At 38.5% G+C, this 16,638-nt stretch overlaps 1 protein-coding gene across 3 annotated transcripts in view; it reads left to right on the plus strand.

The window, feature by feature from the left end:
- Positions 1–16,638, plus strand: part of RORA (RAR related orphan receptor A) — a 390,738-nt gene that overhangs the window by 372,339 nt on the left and 1,761 nt on the right. For 2 of the 3 annotated variants that reach the window (XM_075100103.1, XM_075100101.1), the window contains 7 exons: positions 5,526–5,667; positions 7,291–7,686; positions 10,927–11,048; positions 12,296–12,428; positions 13,128–13,235; positions 14,643–14,753; positions 16,094–16,206. In XM_075100103.1, coding sequence (XP_074956204.1) covers positions 5,526–5,667; positions 7,291–7,686; positions 10,927–11,048; positions 12,296–12,428; positions 13,128–13,235; positions 14,643–14,753; positions 16,094–16,206 — 1,125 coding nt within the window. The remainder of the gene's footprint in view (positions 1–5,525; positions 5,668–7,290; positions 7,687–10,926; positions 11,049–12,295; positions 12,429–13,127; positions 13,236–14,642; positions 14,754–16,093; positions 16,207–16,638) is intronic. The other variant, XM_075100102.1, reaches the window with a different exon arrangement.

Below are 16,638 nucleotides of genomic sequence, written 5' to 3' on the forward strand. Positions count from 1 at the left end.
CTGTCAAGAATGATCTACAGGCAGGAACAGCAGCAGAAGCAGCAAAGTGGGCTATTTCCAGCTCTTAACAGTTTTCGGTCCAGTTTTGTAATAGTAATGTTAACTAAAGTGTTACTGTGTAGATACTAATAACCACCAGAAATATAGTTTATTTAAAACCTGAAGTCAAGTTTTTGTTGCAAAGACCTACTTCGCAATCTTAATCTGTATCGTGTGTGAAATCACAGACAAGCTCTTGTCAGATTGATTTTTGCTGATTCTGCTGCTCTTTTACAAGTTTGTGACTTGCATTTCACACAATTGAAAGTCCTCTGACCAGTTTTTGTTGTTGTATTGTGTTTCACATAACTGGAATTGAAGATTTGTAATGAAGCCAATTCGTTTTTCTTGAGAAGTTTTCATTTCCTATCTTGCTGTGATGTTACTGGCTGTTTTTATGAAGTTTGTGGCTGTGTTTTGCACAAACATCGAGTACTCCCAACCCATCAACCTATTTAGCTGAATTTGAATCTGCCTTTAAAAGATAAAATTTAACACCTCCTCTTTTCCCCCCCTATTGACAAAAATAAAGTTTTAGCCAGGCTCTGTTTTATACTTTATCTAGGAGGGCTCCTGTGGCTTATTATAAATACAGTAAATTTTGAGAGAGGTTTTTTTCTATCTGACCATTGGTGATGCCCAGTATACAACATACAATGGAGAAAAAGGGAGATGAGATTAATCATATAAGACTTTTACTCAGAAGGATGGATGAAGAATAACACAAGGACTGTACCACGACTCAGAAATAAAAGTTTATTCTCCTGTGTAGATTGGAAATGCTACTATTTTAGTAGCACTGCTGAAAAAACTAGTATCTGTGTGGAGCACTTACTCAATGGTTAGTTGTGGGAACCCGTCAACAACCTTTTGCTCTTTTTAGGGACCGTGCTGAGAAAGGAGACTGATTTGTACACATTTGTATTCTTTTCTCATAGCTGAAAGATTAATCCCATTTAGCATTGTCAGAAGCACCCAAGTGCTTCAGAAACACACAGCAAAGCATTTAGTTTGAAATTAAGTTTTTGTTAACAAACTATGGCATTTAATTTGCAGATGCAGTTACTTGCTTTTGCTGTCAATTGAATCAGCACATGCCCAACTGACTCACAGATGCAGTAGTAGGATCCTTCTATTTGCTTGACTATACGCAGTTGGTTTTATAAAACCATCCATGCAGGGCATTTCTGGGCATTTCTCATCTTGTCAAAGGTTTATAGGTCTTTAAAGTTTTAAAGGTCTACAGGCTTTTGTCTCTCGTGTCTTTTAAGACCTAAGATGGTCTTGTTCGTTGTAACTACAAGGAATGTCCATGCTGGTTACTTCAGAAAACAATACCTGGTGTATTTCAATTCCCATCTTGCATTACTTTTTTTCATTTGTTTCATTAACTAACTTTCTTTACTAGTCAATTTTTCATTACTCTATTGAACATGGAGTGTCATACTGGCTTTGCAAACATTCACCTTGAATTCATGCTTTTGAAGTTTTTCTCTTTTTTTTGCCTAGACAATGTCAAGCAAAACATGTCAGAAAAGAGATGAGCCATGTTACAGAAAGGGCTAGTCAGAAGCCTTGTATAACCCAATAAACACAATCTCCTGTCTTTATTACATATGTAAACCAACATTTTTGCTGTTTGCAGTGGCACTATAACTTTGTTATCAAATACTTCATTAACAAAGTTTGTTTATTGAACAATACTGTTGCAGCACTCTTCTTCCTTTACAACTAAAACATACTCGTTGTCATAAAATTGGGTTACAAATCCAATTTGAACGTTCACCTTTCATACAACAGTATATTTGTCTGCTGTTTCTTTAAAGAAAATTTGTGATCAGTTTGCTTTAGAAAACAGAAAAAGAACGAATCCCCCCACCTAATTGTTAATTGCTTAGAATATTGCAAAACTTAATGATACATGGAAGTCTTTAAGTATTAGCCATAAATCATGGGATTATGAATAAGCCTTTGTTGTCACAGCCTTGCATACAGTCATTCCAACACGTCTGCCATTAGGATGCAGCAAGGCAGCTGTCAGCTGTTTTCTTGTAATTAAACAGCCAATGAGCAGCTAATTAAGACATATGTGTATACAGAAGTGGAAGTGGGTATGTTAATGAACTGTAGGAATCAATTCATTAAATGAAAATTTGTCAAAAGACCAAACATGAGATCAGCATGTCAGCCTGTGCCACAGTGGAGAGGGAGTCTGTGCTGTGCCATTTGGGACACCGGGGAAGCGCAACTGGCTTTTTCCCTGCTAAGGAGCAAGGTTAGACACAAACGTCTTTAACACCAAGCAACTGAGCAGTGAAGTTATTGAAACTGTTAATAGACTTCGCAAAAACTGTTATTTACATTTCAGAGTTCTTTTTTAACAAGTTGTTATTCAAACTGACTTGCTGATGAAAAGTTCTTGTGCCCTTTTTTCCCCAAACTTGATTTCTTGGCAGCATATGAAAAACCATATATTGTGTTGTATATAAATAGGAGTCTGAAATGCAGAGATGAAGCTGTGGCTTGTAATCTGCTCTGCTCTTCTGGCACTGTGTTAATACATCTACATAAAAAGGGAGACATGCAAAGCTCAATGACGCCTCATCAAAATCAGCTGGATCTTTATACTGACATCAGAAGTAGGCAGGGCTCCCTGTCTCAAGGAGTGCTCTCTACCAGAGAGCTTGTTTCAGACCATGCCATCAGTCAGAGCGGTGTAACATGGTGATGTTTTTTAGTTTCATTCCTGTGTTTGATTGAGAGGGGTCTACTCTGCCTGTGGCCTATTAGGCAATCATCTGAATGTGAAATAAGGATTGTGAACATGTATGTAATTAAGAGCATGTGGCCTGGGCTGGTTTGCATAATGCTTGAATGTATACACGTGTACCATGCATGCATCTACCTCCTCCTTCCTGGTGGAAAAATTATAGCTAGCTCTGGGCCTCTGGCAAAAGGGAGGTAATAGAACAACAGAATATAGCACCTTTCCTTCTCTTCTTCTAATAAAAGGGGGAAAAAAACCCTAACCTATGAAGAAACTATATTTACTTACAGAAGGCTCCTATAATAGGGGCTTCCCCAAGTCTTCTAATGATATGAGAGCCCAAGGACCACCAAAAAGTTAAAAAACTCACAAATAAATTACAACAATATAAAAGAACTTTGAGAGTAGAAAAATCCTGTTTAACTTCATTGTCACTTCAGTCCCAAATCTCAGACAAGTCTATTTCTGAGCTCTGGACAAGTTTAGATTCACTTCTGACGTTTGAGGCAAGGGTTTTGTTTGGGTTTGTTTTTTGTTTGTTTTTGCTTTAGTTACTGCTGACTTTTTCAACATGACCACATAACATTGTAGAGTTTGTTTTTAAAAGCATTCTACTACATCTCTGGTTTGTAAAGTGCAAGTGCTTTTAAAGGCCCCAGTTTCAGGCAGTTCTGCTCCACTGAAAATTTAGCTTTAAGCTGTAACTTAGCTGATATAGTGTACACTAAAATGTATTGAGCAGTTGTGTCTCTAGAGAAAATCTGGAAAGCAAGCAGCCCAGTCTTTTCTCCATTATAATACTAAAAATAATCCTCAGCTTGACAAGGCTACTCTTAATAAAGAGAAATATGCCAAGCTGGCAATACAGACAGTATATGTCCCAGCTAAAGGAAGACATATAGATCTTTGAGGATATTGGGCCAGGTTCATTTTACATATTGATTAAGCTGACTTTCAGGATCTTGGTGGTAGCAGATGATTTCATACATGAGCATGTCATTCAATGCAACTGTTAAAGTGTTTGGAGTACTGAAATTTTAAGGGACTGATAATGCAGAGATGCAGCACCTTGATCAGTAAGTCACCGGTCAGGTCGATACCTAATCCTGTTTTTTCTAGTGAATTGCATTGCACTTGCATGTGTACTTGCACTGGAGTGACTGGCTCCACTAAGGCTGCTAACAGAACGGGAAATGAAGCTATCTGCTTTCCTAAGAGTTGGTTTCTCCAGAGGGATCAGTCATGATGTTGGAATGGTAGAAATTTCCATGGTATCTCAGGTTTTCTCTAGGGTGAAATGCACTTGTTCAGAGCTCAATATGTGCAATACTTTGTCTCAGTGATGATCATCTGGCTATTGACAAACATTAAAAAACAATTGAAAGTTCAATCATATAGAAACAAAGACCAGAATAAATGAGGAATGACATACAGAAAAACAGGATTAAAGATGGGCATCCTCAGTTTCCTCATTTTTTTTTTTTAACTCCATGTTTCTCTATTAAAGCTTTAATAAAAAGGGCATGATCGATGAAGACTGGTACCCTCCCCGTAAGATGGAGTGGGGGTCTTTATCTCAGTGTTTTGTCATGTTTCTGTCTGCAGGAGGTTTTCTAGGAAGTCTCTTACTTCTCATGCAGAAGTCCTTCCTGTTGTTTGTTTCACCAAGTGTCGGAACGGAGCGTGCATGTGCTGAGGGACTTCAGAATGTGGCCTTCGAATAAATAAAAAATTGGTAAAAGTCCAACTTTAATTAAAAGGTGCCCAGCCTTTCTGAGGAATTATTTTCTTTGCAGTGCTGTTAGTTAATCCATTATGTGGCAACATAAAACTAAAATACTGTGCTCACTGATCGCAAATGTCTCTTTAGAATGACTACATCTTCACAGAATCCTCGTGAAGTAGGTATTACACACACAGAGGCTTATGTTTGGACAGTCTATGGCAAAAAGACAAAATGAACTTCAAACAGCGGGCACAGTGGTTAATAACATGCACCATTCTGATGGAACCAAGTTGTAACTACTGCATAACCTTCCAGCACTAACTTTCTTTGGAGATGGGTCTACCCATTGCAGTTGGCTCAGGAAAGAGATAATACACAAAATCTGTTTCAGCTTCCCCCCCCCTCCTTAAAAACCTGCGCCAAGTTGAACAAAACCTTGGTTGTCAGTGTCAAACTAATTAAGAGAAAATATTTTTTTAAATTGTTCTTTGTAGAAGGAACTGCTCAGCATCACGCTCTGTATTTTTAGACACATACATACGCTGGTGAGGCTGAACATCAGAGCCTGCTATTGTCATCTCCAAACACAGAACAGGGTAGCAGCTGTTGAATCAACTACCAGTTGAATCCTCCCTATTTTGGAGATCTATGCTGACCAAGGAAAGATCAGAAATCAAGGAAATCTAGGTCTATAACTAGTTCTATCTCATTTGGAAAGAATCGCTGTACCATATGTAATCTGGGATCTGTAAAATCAGTGAAAAAAATGCGTAATTCCTCTACATGTCATAACTTTTTAATTAACTGTTTCCTACTAGTTACTGTTTTTTGTTTGTTTCTAGGAGAGAAAAAAAAACCCCAACCTCTTAACTTCCTTTAGTTGACTATAGTGCACTTGAACTTCATTTTCTATTAGGTATGCTACCTTTCAGAGTCTTTATTTGCTCCACCAGTTAACAGCTTCTTGATTTGTATTTTGCCATTCTATTACAGGGCTTTTTCAGGAGGAGTCAGCAAAGTAATGCTACGTACTCCTGTCCTCGTCAGAAGAACTGTTTGATTGACCGAACTAGTAGAAACCGCTGCCAACACTGTCGATTACAGAAATGCCTTGCTGTGGGGATGTCTCGAGATGGTTAGTTCTGCTAACACATAGCTTAATAGCAAAAGAGTAAAATAATGTTTAGTACACTGTGTGCTGAGCAACATAGGATTTAAAAATTAATTGTGTATTGGGCTGATAGTTGAGAACATCAAGTGGATTTTATACGTTGCTATATAGTCACATAAATATATATAAATCTGGTCATGTATGAAGTTCCTGGATTTTTTTTTTCTACTCATCTATTATAGTTTCCAGTTAAGAGCTTTGCCTCTGGTGACTTCTTAAAGATGCAGTCTAATGTTAATACTTTCTTTATGTGTACAATTTAAGTGACACACTATAGTTGCCAGTAACTCTCTGACTGCCCTACTGGTACGAATCAGAGCTGTTTCACAATATAGAGAGTTTAAATGTGTGTATAATGAATAATGTTAAAAATGCAAAGATAAAACAGCGCAGTGTTTTTTCAAAGATAGAATTCTGAAGAAAATGTGTTCAAGTTCTGTCAATATTAAACCCAAAACTATTCCTAGTGTAACAACGAAAACCCACCTCTGTAAAATAGAAGCTTATGTAACTCAGAACTGGATTTGCAGCTGATATTTGTGCACCTCCCCCATGGATGTAATGAAGCTGCCATTGCTTTCCCAATTTGAAGATCTGACTCAGTCTTTTCCCCTGCAGTAGTGACAGCAGCAGCGCTACATGTTCTACAAATACATGTGCATTACATGAGGCCCGATTACAGAGATCGCTTTCAGATTACATTTACTTCTTGAATTACAGCATCCTAAATTTTTTATTGGGCATGAAACTAAAAACCTGAAACACTTGATCAGTTAATGATGAGTTGTTCTGCCATGTTTGCTTTCCTGTAGAAAAGTACAAGGTGGTAGTCATCTTCCTAAACGATGAGGCTTTGACAGCTCATACAAGTCCCAGAAATGACATACCCTGTTCTTAGGAATTCCCTGGATGTGGCAAAACCAGTTTCTTCTGGCTTATGCTTTATAGTAATACTTCTCAAAATAGTAGTAATTTTGTGGAGAGTGATACATGCATGTGCATATAGTTTTAATAATAATTCACCAGGTAAACATTTCTGTTTGTCACAGCAAGCCACACTGAAAGCAGGTTCTGTGGTTCTTCCTGTGTGCTCTGGGCCTAATAACAATAAAGCTTGCTTTTGATATTCTTTGAGACAGATCCCCCCCGCCTATTTATGCCTAACTGTAGGTTCACCCCATAGTATGCGTATACAGCCAGCAGGAATTGAACAGACCCTCTCAGGCCAGCATACTCTGTTTTAGCTTCTGTTTTTCCAGGTAGGGTTTGAATGCTGAAAAGATGCATCTGTCAGCTTTGGTGGATATATAAGAGAAAATCTTCTCAGTATAGAAGTGGAAAGTTAATGAATTAAGCTAAAACAGTGACTTCTAATGGTCCATTTAAGGAGCATGCTAAAAAGGTCTTTTGAAGAGTAGATGCTGTAGGTATGTTACCTGTAACTGACAGAAGTGATTCTTAGGTCTGCCCATCCTGCTGATTTGCCTTTTCTACTATCTCCTTAGGTGTAGTATTTAAAGACCCAAGATAATTAAAGTGCAGTAGTGGATTTGTAGAAATATAATACATTGTATGTCTGTATTTCAGCTGTAAAGTTTGGTCGAATGTCAAAAAAGCAGAGGGACAGCCTGTATGCGGAGGTGCAGAAACATCGAATGCAGCAGCAGCAGCGAGATCATCAGCAGCAACCAGGAGAGGCAGAACCACTAACACCAACATACAATATCACCACCAATGGATTAACAGAGCTACATGATGACCTCAGTAATTACATTGATGGGCATACCCCTGAAGGTAGCAAAGCAGACTCTGCAGTTAGCAGCTTCTACTTAGACATACAGCCTTCTCCAGATCAGTCGGGTCTTGATATTAATGGAATCAAACCAGAACCAATATGTGACTACACACCAGCATCGGGCTTCTTCCCTTATTGTTCTTTTACAAATGGGGAGACCTCTCCAACTGTGTCCATGGCAGAATTAGGTAATGAGAGAGAAAAGCTTCCATTGTAATTGTCTTAATAGTACCCTTTGGATTGAAGTGACACATTAGGCCAGATGATAGCAAGAATGGTGCTTCAACACATCTGTGAGCATGTATGGTCGTTCTTCTGTGAAGTGCACAATACCCTAGCTGGGGTACACGGTGAACACCTTATGGAACTGGACTGAAAGTCCCAGGAGCTTGTGGTTGATCAGCTCTAGTAGTGTTACTTTTGTTTTCAGCCCCTGTAATAGAACCCTTTGAATACTGATTAACAAGCTAATTTTTAGTGCTGAGCAAACAGAGTATTTCTTTATTTGCAGATTATTTTTGAACATTTTATATTCTTTCTCATTACCTCAGTACTCTCATTTTCTAACAAAAAGTGATGAGGCTGATTTTCTTCTGCTCCTTACTTGTACCTGGGGAATATGAAACCAAAGCACCAATCTAATCTGAGGGCAGTTCTCCTTGCCACTGGTTGAAGAGAATCTGGCCCCAGATACTTCAGAAAATTTTTGAATGTAGCAAGTTCTGAATATTTCCCTAAGAGCCTTATAATGACCACATTAATGAGCACAGTTTACTTTAAACTCTTCCCTGAATCACTAGGACTGAATTCCACAACTATGATTTGTCAACATCTCAGACTCAAGTTCGTACGTGCTGTGTGAACTGGTTGTAAGTAAACTGGAACAGGGCATTAAGAGAAGTGGCTTTAAGATCCTAATACTTATATAAGCTGTCAGGTGTTTAAAACAGTGATTTTGCTTGCTTAAGCAACATTTTTGCTAATTATTCCATTATGAAAACCTAAAAAATAGTTTGAAAAATTAGGTATTCCAAGTTAAATTTTTCTCTTTTTGCTAACTTTTTTTTTTAATTAGAAGCAAATACATTATATGAAATTTTGCTTATTTTATTTTAGTTTATGTCCTGAGAAATTTTGCAGAGAGGAAGGGTCAAGGCGGCTTACTTTTTGACATCCTTATGTTGCTGAATACAGTCCTTAGCAATATAATTTGTTGTGACAGCCAAAATGTAGTGTCTGGCTTCAGTTCAAATAAATTCAGTTACAGATAAGTAAAAATGAGGAGAAAAACTAAGGATAAAGGCTATGCTGCCAGCTTTGTCTCAATCAAATGGTTGTTAATATTCTTGTGGGTGTTAATAAAATATCTACATTAAACCCGCAGCAAAAAGAAAAGGCTTTTACTTCCTAGGCCAGCGGTTGAGTTTGGAACGCTGGCCTAAAATAAGTTTGCCATGTTGCTTACCTTTATTTACACAGTGCTTGCATTTAAACCCTACAGAGCATGATTTGGGTGCCCAGCACTGATATTGCCAAACCATGTTTGAAGAATGTTTGTCTTCCAGACTAAGGTTTCAGTTTAGAAGGATGTGGCTGTTCAATGAAAGTATTTAGGTGTGTGCTGAAATACAGTCTAGAACTGAGGCTGACGTTTGTGAATAACGTGGTAATATTTCACCTTCTGTATCCTGCAAGGGCACAGGTATAATGCTGTCAGGTGCTGCTAGTAAGAGCACATGTTTTAAGTACACACTTGTGTTAATGAAAAAAAAAACAAACAAACCAAACCTAAAAAACCACCACCCAACCAAAAAAAACCCAACCAAACCAAACTTGCTCTGAAATATATGAAAGCTATGATAACAACCAAAGTATAAACTACCTTATATTCTACACTATTGCTTGCTCAGGTAGCACATATAATCTGATTTTAACTCAGCTGTATTGTAAAGACTTTTCAGGTAGTATCTTACATCAAACTAATAATGCAGTTAAGTATGATACTAAACAGGCTGGTGCAGCAGTTCAATTTGTAAGGAGTTGGGTTTGGTCATTATTAAACAAAGCAAGTTTCACAGAAGACCTAATGCTCAAGTCCCTCAGAATGCCCCTATATTGTTAATGACCACACTTCTTGTTCATTTTAAGCCTTTCTTTTCAGTGGCTTAACTGCAAAAGCACCAACAGCAGAATTGTCTGGGACAAGTCACCAGCCTCTACTTGTCACATCTAAAGTAGGAGAACAGACACATGTGAAGAGAAAGACAAAGTAGAAGTGGAGTTCAGATGTCTAAATGCTATTTGTGCTTTTGAAGGCGTTCCTAAGGGTTTATGGAAGGAAGTTGTATTAATAAATATAAATCTGCCTTAAGGGTCTTTTAACCAAGTACAGCAGCAGAAAATAGTTTATTTGGAGTTGTGTTGTATGGAAATTCTAAATCATGTGCGGTTTACTAAGTGACTACTCCAAAGCTGAGGAAAAAAACCCTTGAGTCTTTAGTGTGTTACATCAATTATCTGGATTCTCTAATAAGTGTATTTTCCTAGTATTTTTTCATTATATGAGCATGGAAAAGAAACAAAACTTTCTCCCTCACAGGCAGGCTGATATGGTAGTGCCCTGCTTGACATAACACTAGACAGTTGGTAGCTACCTGTATTTCTCTACTAGAAAAGTTCTGCTATATAAAACACAAATGAATTTAGGTTTCAAAGATCTACTAGCTGGCTGGCAATGCCATTACATTCCCTATACAGTATCCTGTTTTCAGCAAGGCTGTCCCCAAGGCGATTCCTGTACCCGAACTCGAGGGGTCCCTCACCTCACTCATTCGGATTTTCTCCTATGGCTCTACTTAAGAGTGTAATTCTCGGCTCAGGTTTCCAAGCTGACTTTACCTTACAGAAGGCAGCAAGGCCGCTTACTGAATTTGCAATGGTGTGAATGCTCCCTGGTTTCACCAGGTTTGCCTTGATTTTGCAGGCTTTTCGATCCCGCGAGCTTTCTTTCGCACCCGCTGCTGTGTGAGAAAGAAGCCTGTCCCCAGTAGAAGTCTGGCTATTCAAAAATAAATTGGGGTTCACCTCAGCACCTGACAAGGCGATGGAAGGGCCCCGCTCGCTCGGCTGTCTCGGCGTGTGCGCGCGCGCAGGGCGCCCTCTAGCGGCTGCGCCAGGCCCTGCAGGAGCCCTGGCCTAAGGGCCGGGTTTCTGCTTTGTTTCCCTCGAGTCTGTCAGCGGCTGGCATTACATGTGTTTATTTTCATGAAGCAAAATCCAAGGAGATCTGAAGTGGAAGCATTTTTTTCTAAGAGCCAACTCTCTCCCCGCCTTCCCCCCCCCTTGCAACTGGAACGTGTTACCTTTCTCGTGTCTGAAGGTACAGCTTTGCACTTCTAATGTGTGTCACTTTCTGGTCTTCCTTTTAGAACATCTCGCACAGAATATTTCCAAGTCACACATGGAAACTTGCCAGTACTTGAGAGAGGAGCTGCAGCAGATAACATGGCAGACTTTTCTGCAGGAAGAAATTGAGAACTATCAGAACAAGGTATAAAAAGCATGCCAAACTATGGCATGCTGTTTTTAAAGCATGGTATTTCCATAACACACTGCAAAATTCACTTTTTCACTGCTTTCCGTTTGCTATCAGGAATGTATATTTTTTGTGTGTTTTTCAAAAAAATAATATGCCGGAATCAAAAGCAGCAAGATGGTTAAGGATATCCTTTGCATTTGTGATTTTTTTACAGGTACAGGAAAAGGCAAAGCTCCTAAAAAAACAATCTATCTGTCATTGATAGATGAGGATAAGAAACCAGTTCAATTTTTCAATCCTAAATGGCATGTTATTTTCAGTTCTTAATTTGTAATCTCCCAGATCAACACCACCACCAAAAAAAGCTGAAGCCGCCAAGTTTTGTCATTTTACATCATGTGTTTTGTTTTGAGTTTATAAACACAGAATTCTGTCAGATTTCCAGCCTTCAATGCTTGGTTGTAGTCCTGATTCATTCTACAACTGTTACTCAGTGTTCCAGTTTTACCTCTAGAATAGCAGCACGCTGCTGCCGTGCTACCAGTGGGTACTGTAAGATTTACTCAGTGTTTGTATTTCCAGTATGCCTTCCATCCACAAACTACTACCACGTGGCAACTTTTGGAAAACTGTCTTGGGAAGCACCATTTAAGCACACTGTTCTTTGAACATACTTTTCATTTCCACAAAAAAATATTTAACCTTTAAGAATACCATTTTTTGCACTCATTAGGTAATTTCATTCTGAATTATTATCAACAAATTAAAAAATCACTACTTGCATGCCTCCTTTATGTTGTTAACAAGATGATCTTCATATACATATATCTTTCTATGTATCTTTTGAAGACAAGCTAGCTAGGTAATTTACGCTCTGTATGGAATGCACAAGGTTGATAGGAAAACCGTGATTATGCAGTGCTCATGTAAATTGGCATTTTCTTCTGATGCAGTGAATAAAACTGCCACTGAAATCACCAGGATCATTATACTTTGACATTTTTGGCTTATGAAGTAAAAACACTCCAACCTAGATCTTTTCTGACATCACTGAAGAAGTCTTACATGTTTGCATGGTCACTCATCCACGTGAGGCTTTGGCTTTGAGGTTAATTCCCCTTGTCTTATGAGCACAGTGTAGCCAGGAGTGCTGGAGAGAATTCACTCCACTTTTCTTTTTCAGCTCAGTTTTACTTTATAAAAATGGGCTTTCCAAACCTTGATTAGTAATTTTTGAATTTTCTTTCTCTCCCAAACAGCAAAGGGAGGTAATGTGGCAGTTATGCGCAGTCAAAATAACAGAAGCTATACAGTATGTAGTGGAATTTGCCAAACGCATTGATGGCTTTATGGAACTGTGTCAAAATGATCAAATTGTGCTTTTAAAAGCAGGTATGTGGGTCAGTTTTAAGGTCTGCTTCTATTAGTGTTGACTGAGGAAGGTGTTACCTGTATATAGTGATGGTATACACATATATACATATGTTGTACAATGATCATCTAAAGCAATGCAGGGTAAAAACCTTACAAATTGTTCAAGTCCTTGTTTGAAGTACTACACCTTCTTAGTTGCTCTGGATAGAATGAGTTCAAGTCTACATTTGAAATTTTCATTGTGAACAAAGGGAGCAATGAGTGTGTAGAGATGGAAAAGCTGGATTTGAATTTTTAATTTTGGCTTACGTATAGCAAATACCCTATTTCAAGGTAAAAATCCAGGTTGTTCTATGCAAGATGTAGAAGTAATGCAATAGTAATACAGTAATACAAACACTGGACAAAGCTGTCAAAGCTTCATGAACATAAATCTAAATGAGCTGCTTTGACTTCAGAGACTTCGTTACTCTAATAAAAAATTATTAGATTTTATTAGCATTAACCAAGTTGCTTTAGCAAAAACTTCTGAAGGGGTTTATGGGAATTTCTTTAATTCTACCAGCAAATCAAACTATGTTTTGTTATACCACAGAAACCTACTACCCTACTTGATTGATACTGAATACAGAGCGTAGGAAATTTTTAAATCCTTACTCGCTCTTTGCAACTGAAGTCTCTACTTAAATAGTCAAACATACGTTGTTTCTGTTTTAGGGTCTTTAGAGGTTGTGTTCATCAGAATGTGCCGTGCCTTTGACTCCCAGAACAACACAGTCTACTTTGATGGCAAGTACGCTAGCCCAGAGGTTTTCAAGTCCTTAGGTAAGGAAATGTCAAGTGTTGTATCTTAAAAAAACAGAATGAAAATAGTAAGGTGGAAAAGCAAGGGGACAGCTGCTTTGAAAAATTCAGGCTGTAGCATTCAAATAAAAGAGTTCCAAAGCTCAAACTGCTTATTTTGTAAGCAGTCATGCTGGCTCTGACGCCAGGCTGATTTCAGGAGTTAAAATAGCTTAACTCAGTGCAGTAAAAGACTGTTGGTGTTGGAGTTTAACACTTAGATCAGGGGAGAGCAGTTTGGACACACTTGTTAAGAACAGAAGCCCAGATTTCGTATCTAGTGTAACATTTTATATATCCTGTTGGAAGAGGCAGCAGATTTTAAGCTAATTTTGGATATACTGACGTTACTGCTTTGAAGATGTTAGTAGCATTTTGTAATATGCAAAGTCCAGTTATTTGCAGATAAAATACTCTAAATCAATTTCTTTTTGTTAAACACAGTTTATAATTTTGAATTTTTTTCTGTATAGTTTTGCTAATTTTAAAAGGATGCATTTCACTGGGTATAGATTTGGGATGTAAGCCATTTTGGAGGGCAACGAAAATATGGCAGCAGAGAACGCTGTACAATTACTAAAGGATTCTCTGCCTTTCTAAAACACCTCAAGGTACAAGGTCTGAGTGCAAACAATTCAGAGAATGCAGTATCAGATGTGGGTTCCAAGGAGACACAACTTTCATCTGTTACCAGCTACATCCAGCAATTTAGGCTGGGTTGGGGCTGAGATGTGCAGAGGAGAGCCCTCTTCCGTCAGGTTGCAATCCCCTTCAAAGCAGGGCTCCACTTCAGCAAACTGCATAACAGCATGTGCAACAGCAGCAGTAACCTGACTTACGCCTCTGCAAGCAAGAGAATGGATGAAAGGAGACAAAGATCCTTTTCTGCATGAAAAGCTTTCAGACCGTGGCTTCTCCCTTTGCTCCTGCATGTACCTTGTATGCCTCTCTCCCCTCCCTCTTCTGTGTGCTCAACAGTCTTAAAATCAGCACTTACCAAGTACACGTTTCAAACCTCCAGTCCACAGTGACATGAGAAAGTTCCATTTAGAATAGAAACAAAGCTAAACCGATTTTGAGCTTGAAAACGGCTTGGGTTTTATCTATATTTATCCCAAAAGAACCAAATGTGGAAAAGATAACAGCATGCAAAGCCTTCAGAATACTGGCTGCCAGGGAGCGGGAGCTGGGGACTCGTGGGGATGGGGTAATAAGCTCAGGCATGAGTGAGATCTCACTACCATCATTCCACAGTCCTTAAGGAGAAGACCACTCACCTACAAAGTATATTGCGTCCATTTTTCACCTCCATCAGAATAGATCAACAACTCTTGTAACTCTGAAGTAGTTTTAAACAATGTGGCATGAGCTGTACCTTCTTTTTGGCAGGTTGTGAAGACTTCATTAGTTTTGTGTTTGAATTTGGAAAAAGTCTATGTTCTATGCACCTGACAGAAGATGAGATAGCTTTGTTTTCTGCATTTGTTTTAATGTCAGCAGGTAAGAGATAAAGGTTTGCTCTAGGTTTATTTGGTAGAGGTAATTTTTATTTTGAAGTCTTTTTAAGTTTTTAAGACTATTGTGTGAAATGTCGTCATCTTTCCAATGTCTCCTTCTTGACCAAAGTTCTTATTTTAATAAACGCATTAAAACTATTAATTTAGGAATAAATTTGTTAAATTGTAAATCCTAATCTAAGCCCTTGTTTTCCAAATTTTCAAATTTGTTGAGGACTCAGCTTCTTTGCAAAGGCTTAAATGCATGCGAGTGAGACCACTGGGTCAACCTAGGTGAGACAGGCAGAAGGTAGCCACTGACTATCACAGCTTTCAAGGTATGTGAGCTTGCATCTCTAGCGGAATTCTCTCAAGCACATGCCAGAACGCTTCCAGTGTCACCTCAGGTCTGTTAAGCGGGGTTGCCATTTCAGTGTAGTGCAAAGGTACCGAGGTAGATTAGGTGCCTATCCCCACCATGAAACTGGGTACACTGAGAGTTATGGTGCCAGACATACAAGTTGCCCCAAGAGTCAGCCTGGTCTACCGTAGCCATGACTAAAATAACAATCTCAAGTAGATACACACAGTACTTCAGGTTCTGGGAAGGCTTATTAGGTCAGGTGAAACAAGATACTGGTGCAGAAAGTCAGTTTGTGTCTTACGTAACACCCAAGGAAATAAACACTCTGCTTTTAGACTGCAGCATAGTAGATTCGGGAGTGGAGGTGGAAGAGTCTGTTAGCAGCAGTGGGTTTATTGAGACTATCATAAATACATTCTCCTGCTGTTTGCCAGGTCAGAAGGATGTTAGCCCCATGTCTTAGTATGTAAGCCACAGAATCCCACAGTTCTGCAGCACAGAGGGTGTAGCAGCTAATACAACTTTGCTGCTAGGAAGTTTAAGAGCTGCTTTTTTTTTTTTTTTGGTAATAGCTGAATATATGTTTCTTATTTTTCTGTGTGTCACTGTAGATCTTAGCAAGAAGATCCACTCTAACTACTTGTTCATCATGTGACCTACTGATTTCCCACTAAAAAGTTGCTAGCTTCATTTTGTAAATACCCTGCATTTTACAGACCTTGTTAGCAAATGAATAATAGCATTAAATCTTTCTCAGATACGCTGCATTCTTCCAATTAAGGGCTTCATAAAAGTAATTTTAAATGCATGCAATAAAGACACTCCAAAACCTATTAATTTTGAAACTCATTTTCTATATAAGAATATATAAGTGGAAGGAAGGTTGCAAACAAGAAAGATGAATCTGTAAGACTTGGTACTTCCTGGTCCACTGTGATCGATGTGTGCAGTACTAGAGGTGTTAATTCTGTTTATATTAGATCGCTCATGGCTTCAGGAGAAAGTAAAAATTGAAAAACTCCAACAGAAGATCCAGCTGGCACTTCAGCATGTACTACAGAAGAACCACCGAGAAGATGGAATTCTAACAAAGGTAAGACTCCTAGTGTGCCTTGACACATGGCTGTGAAAGTATGCTTCCTTGGGAGTGGTATCCTAATGATGGTGGAAAAGCTCCTATGCAGTTAATTTGTTATTTATAAACCCAGAATTCTTTGTTCAAAATCAGGGTGCTTAGCTGAAACTATTTACTAAGAACCAGAGAGGTGAAATGATGATGTACTAGGGAACAACGTTGATAATGATCTGAAAAATACTTTAATGTTGAACTTAATGAAAAGCGATGAAGGTTTTTATCTTATTTCACCTACACGTTTCTGCCACACAGAATGAGATTTCAGTTCTACAATATCCATGCCTTAATCCTTGTGAAATCTCTGCCTGCATGGCAATTAAGTTGTTATAATATGCAATACCCAAACTAACCTTGTTTTTCAGTCTTCCATGAGAAGTTCCCCACACAGCG

This window comes from Phalacrocorax aristotelis, chromosome 7 (genome assembly GCF_949628215.1).
Source record: "Phalacrocorax aristotelis chromosome 7, bGulAri2.1, whole genome shotgun sequence".
Lineage (NCBI taxonomy): Eukaryota > Metazoa > Chordata > Aves > Suliformes > Phalacrocoracidae > Phalacrocorax > Phalacrocorax aristotelis.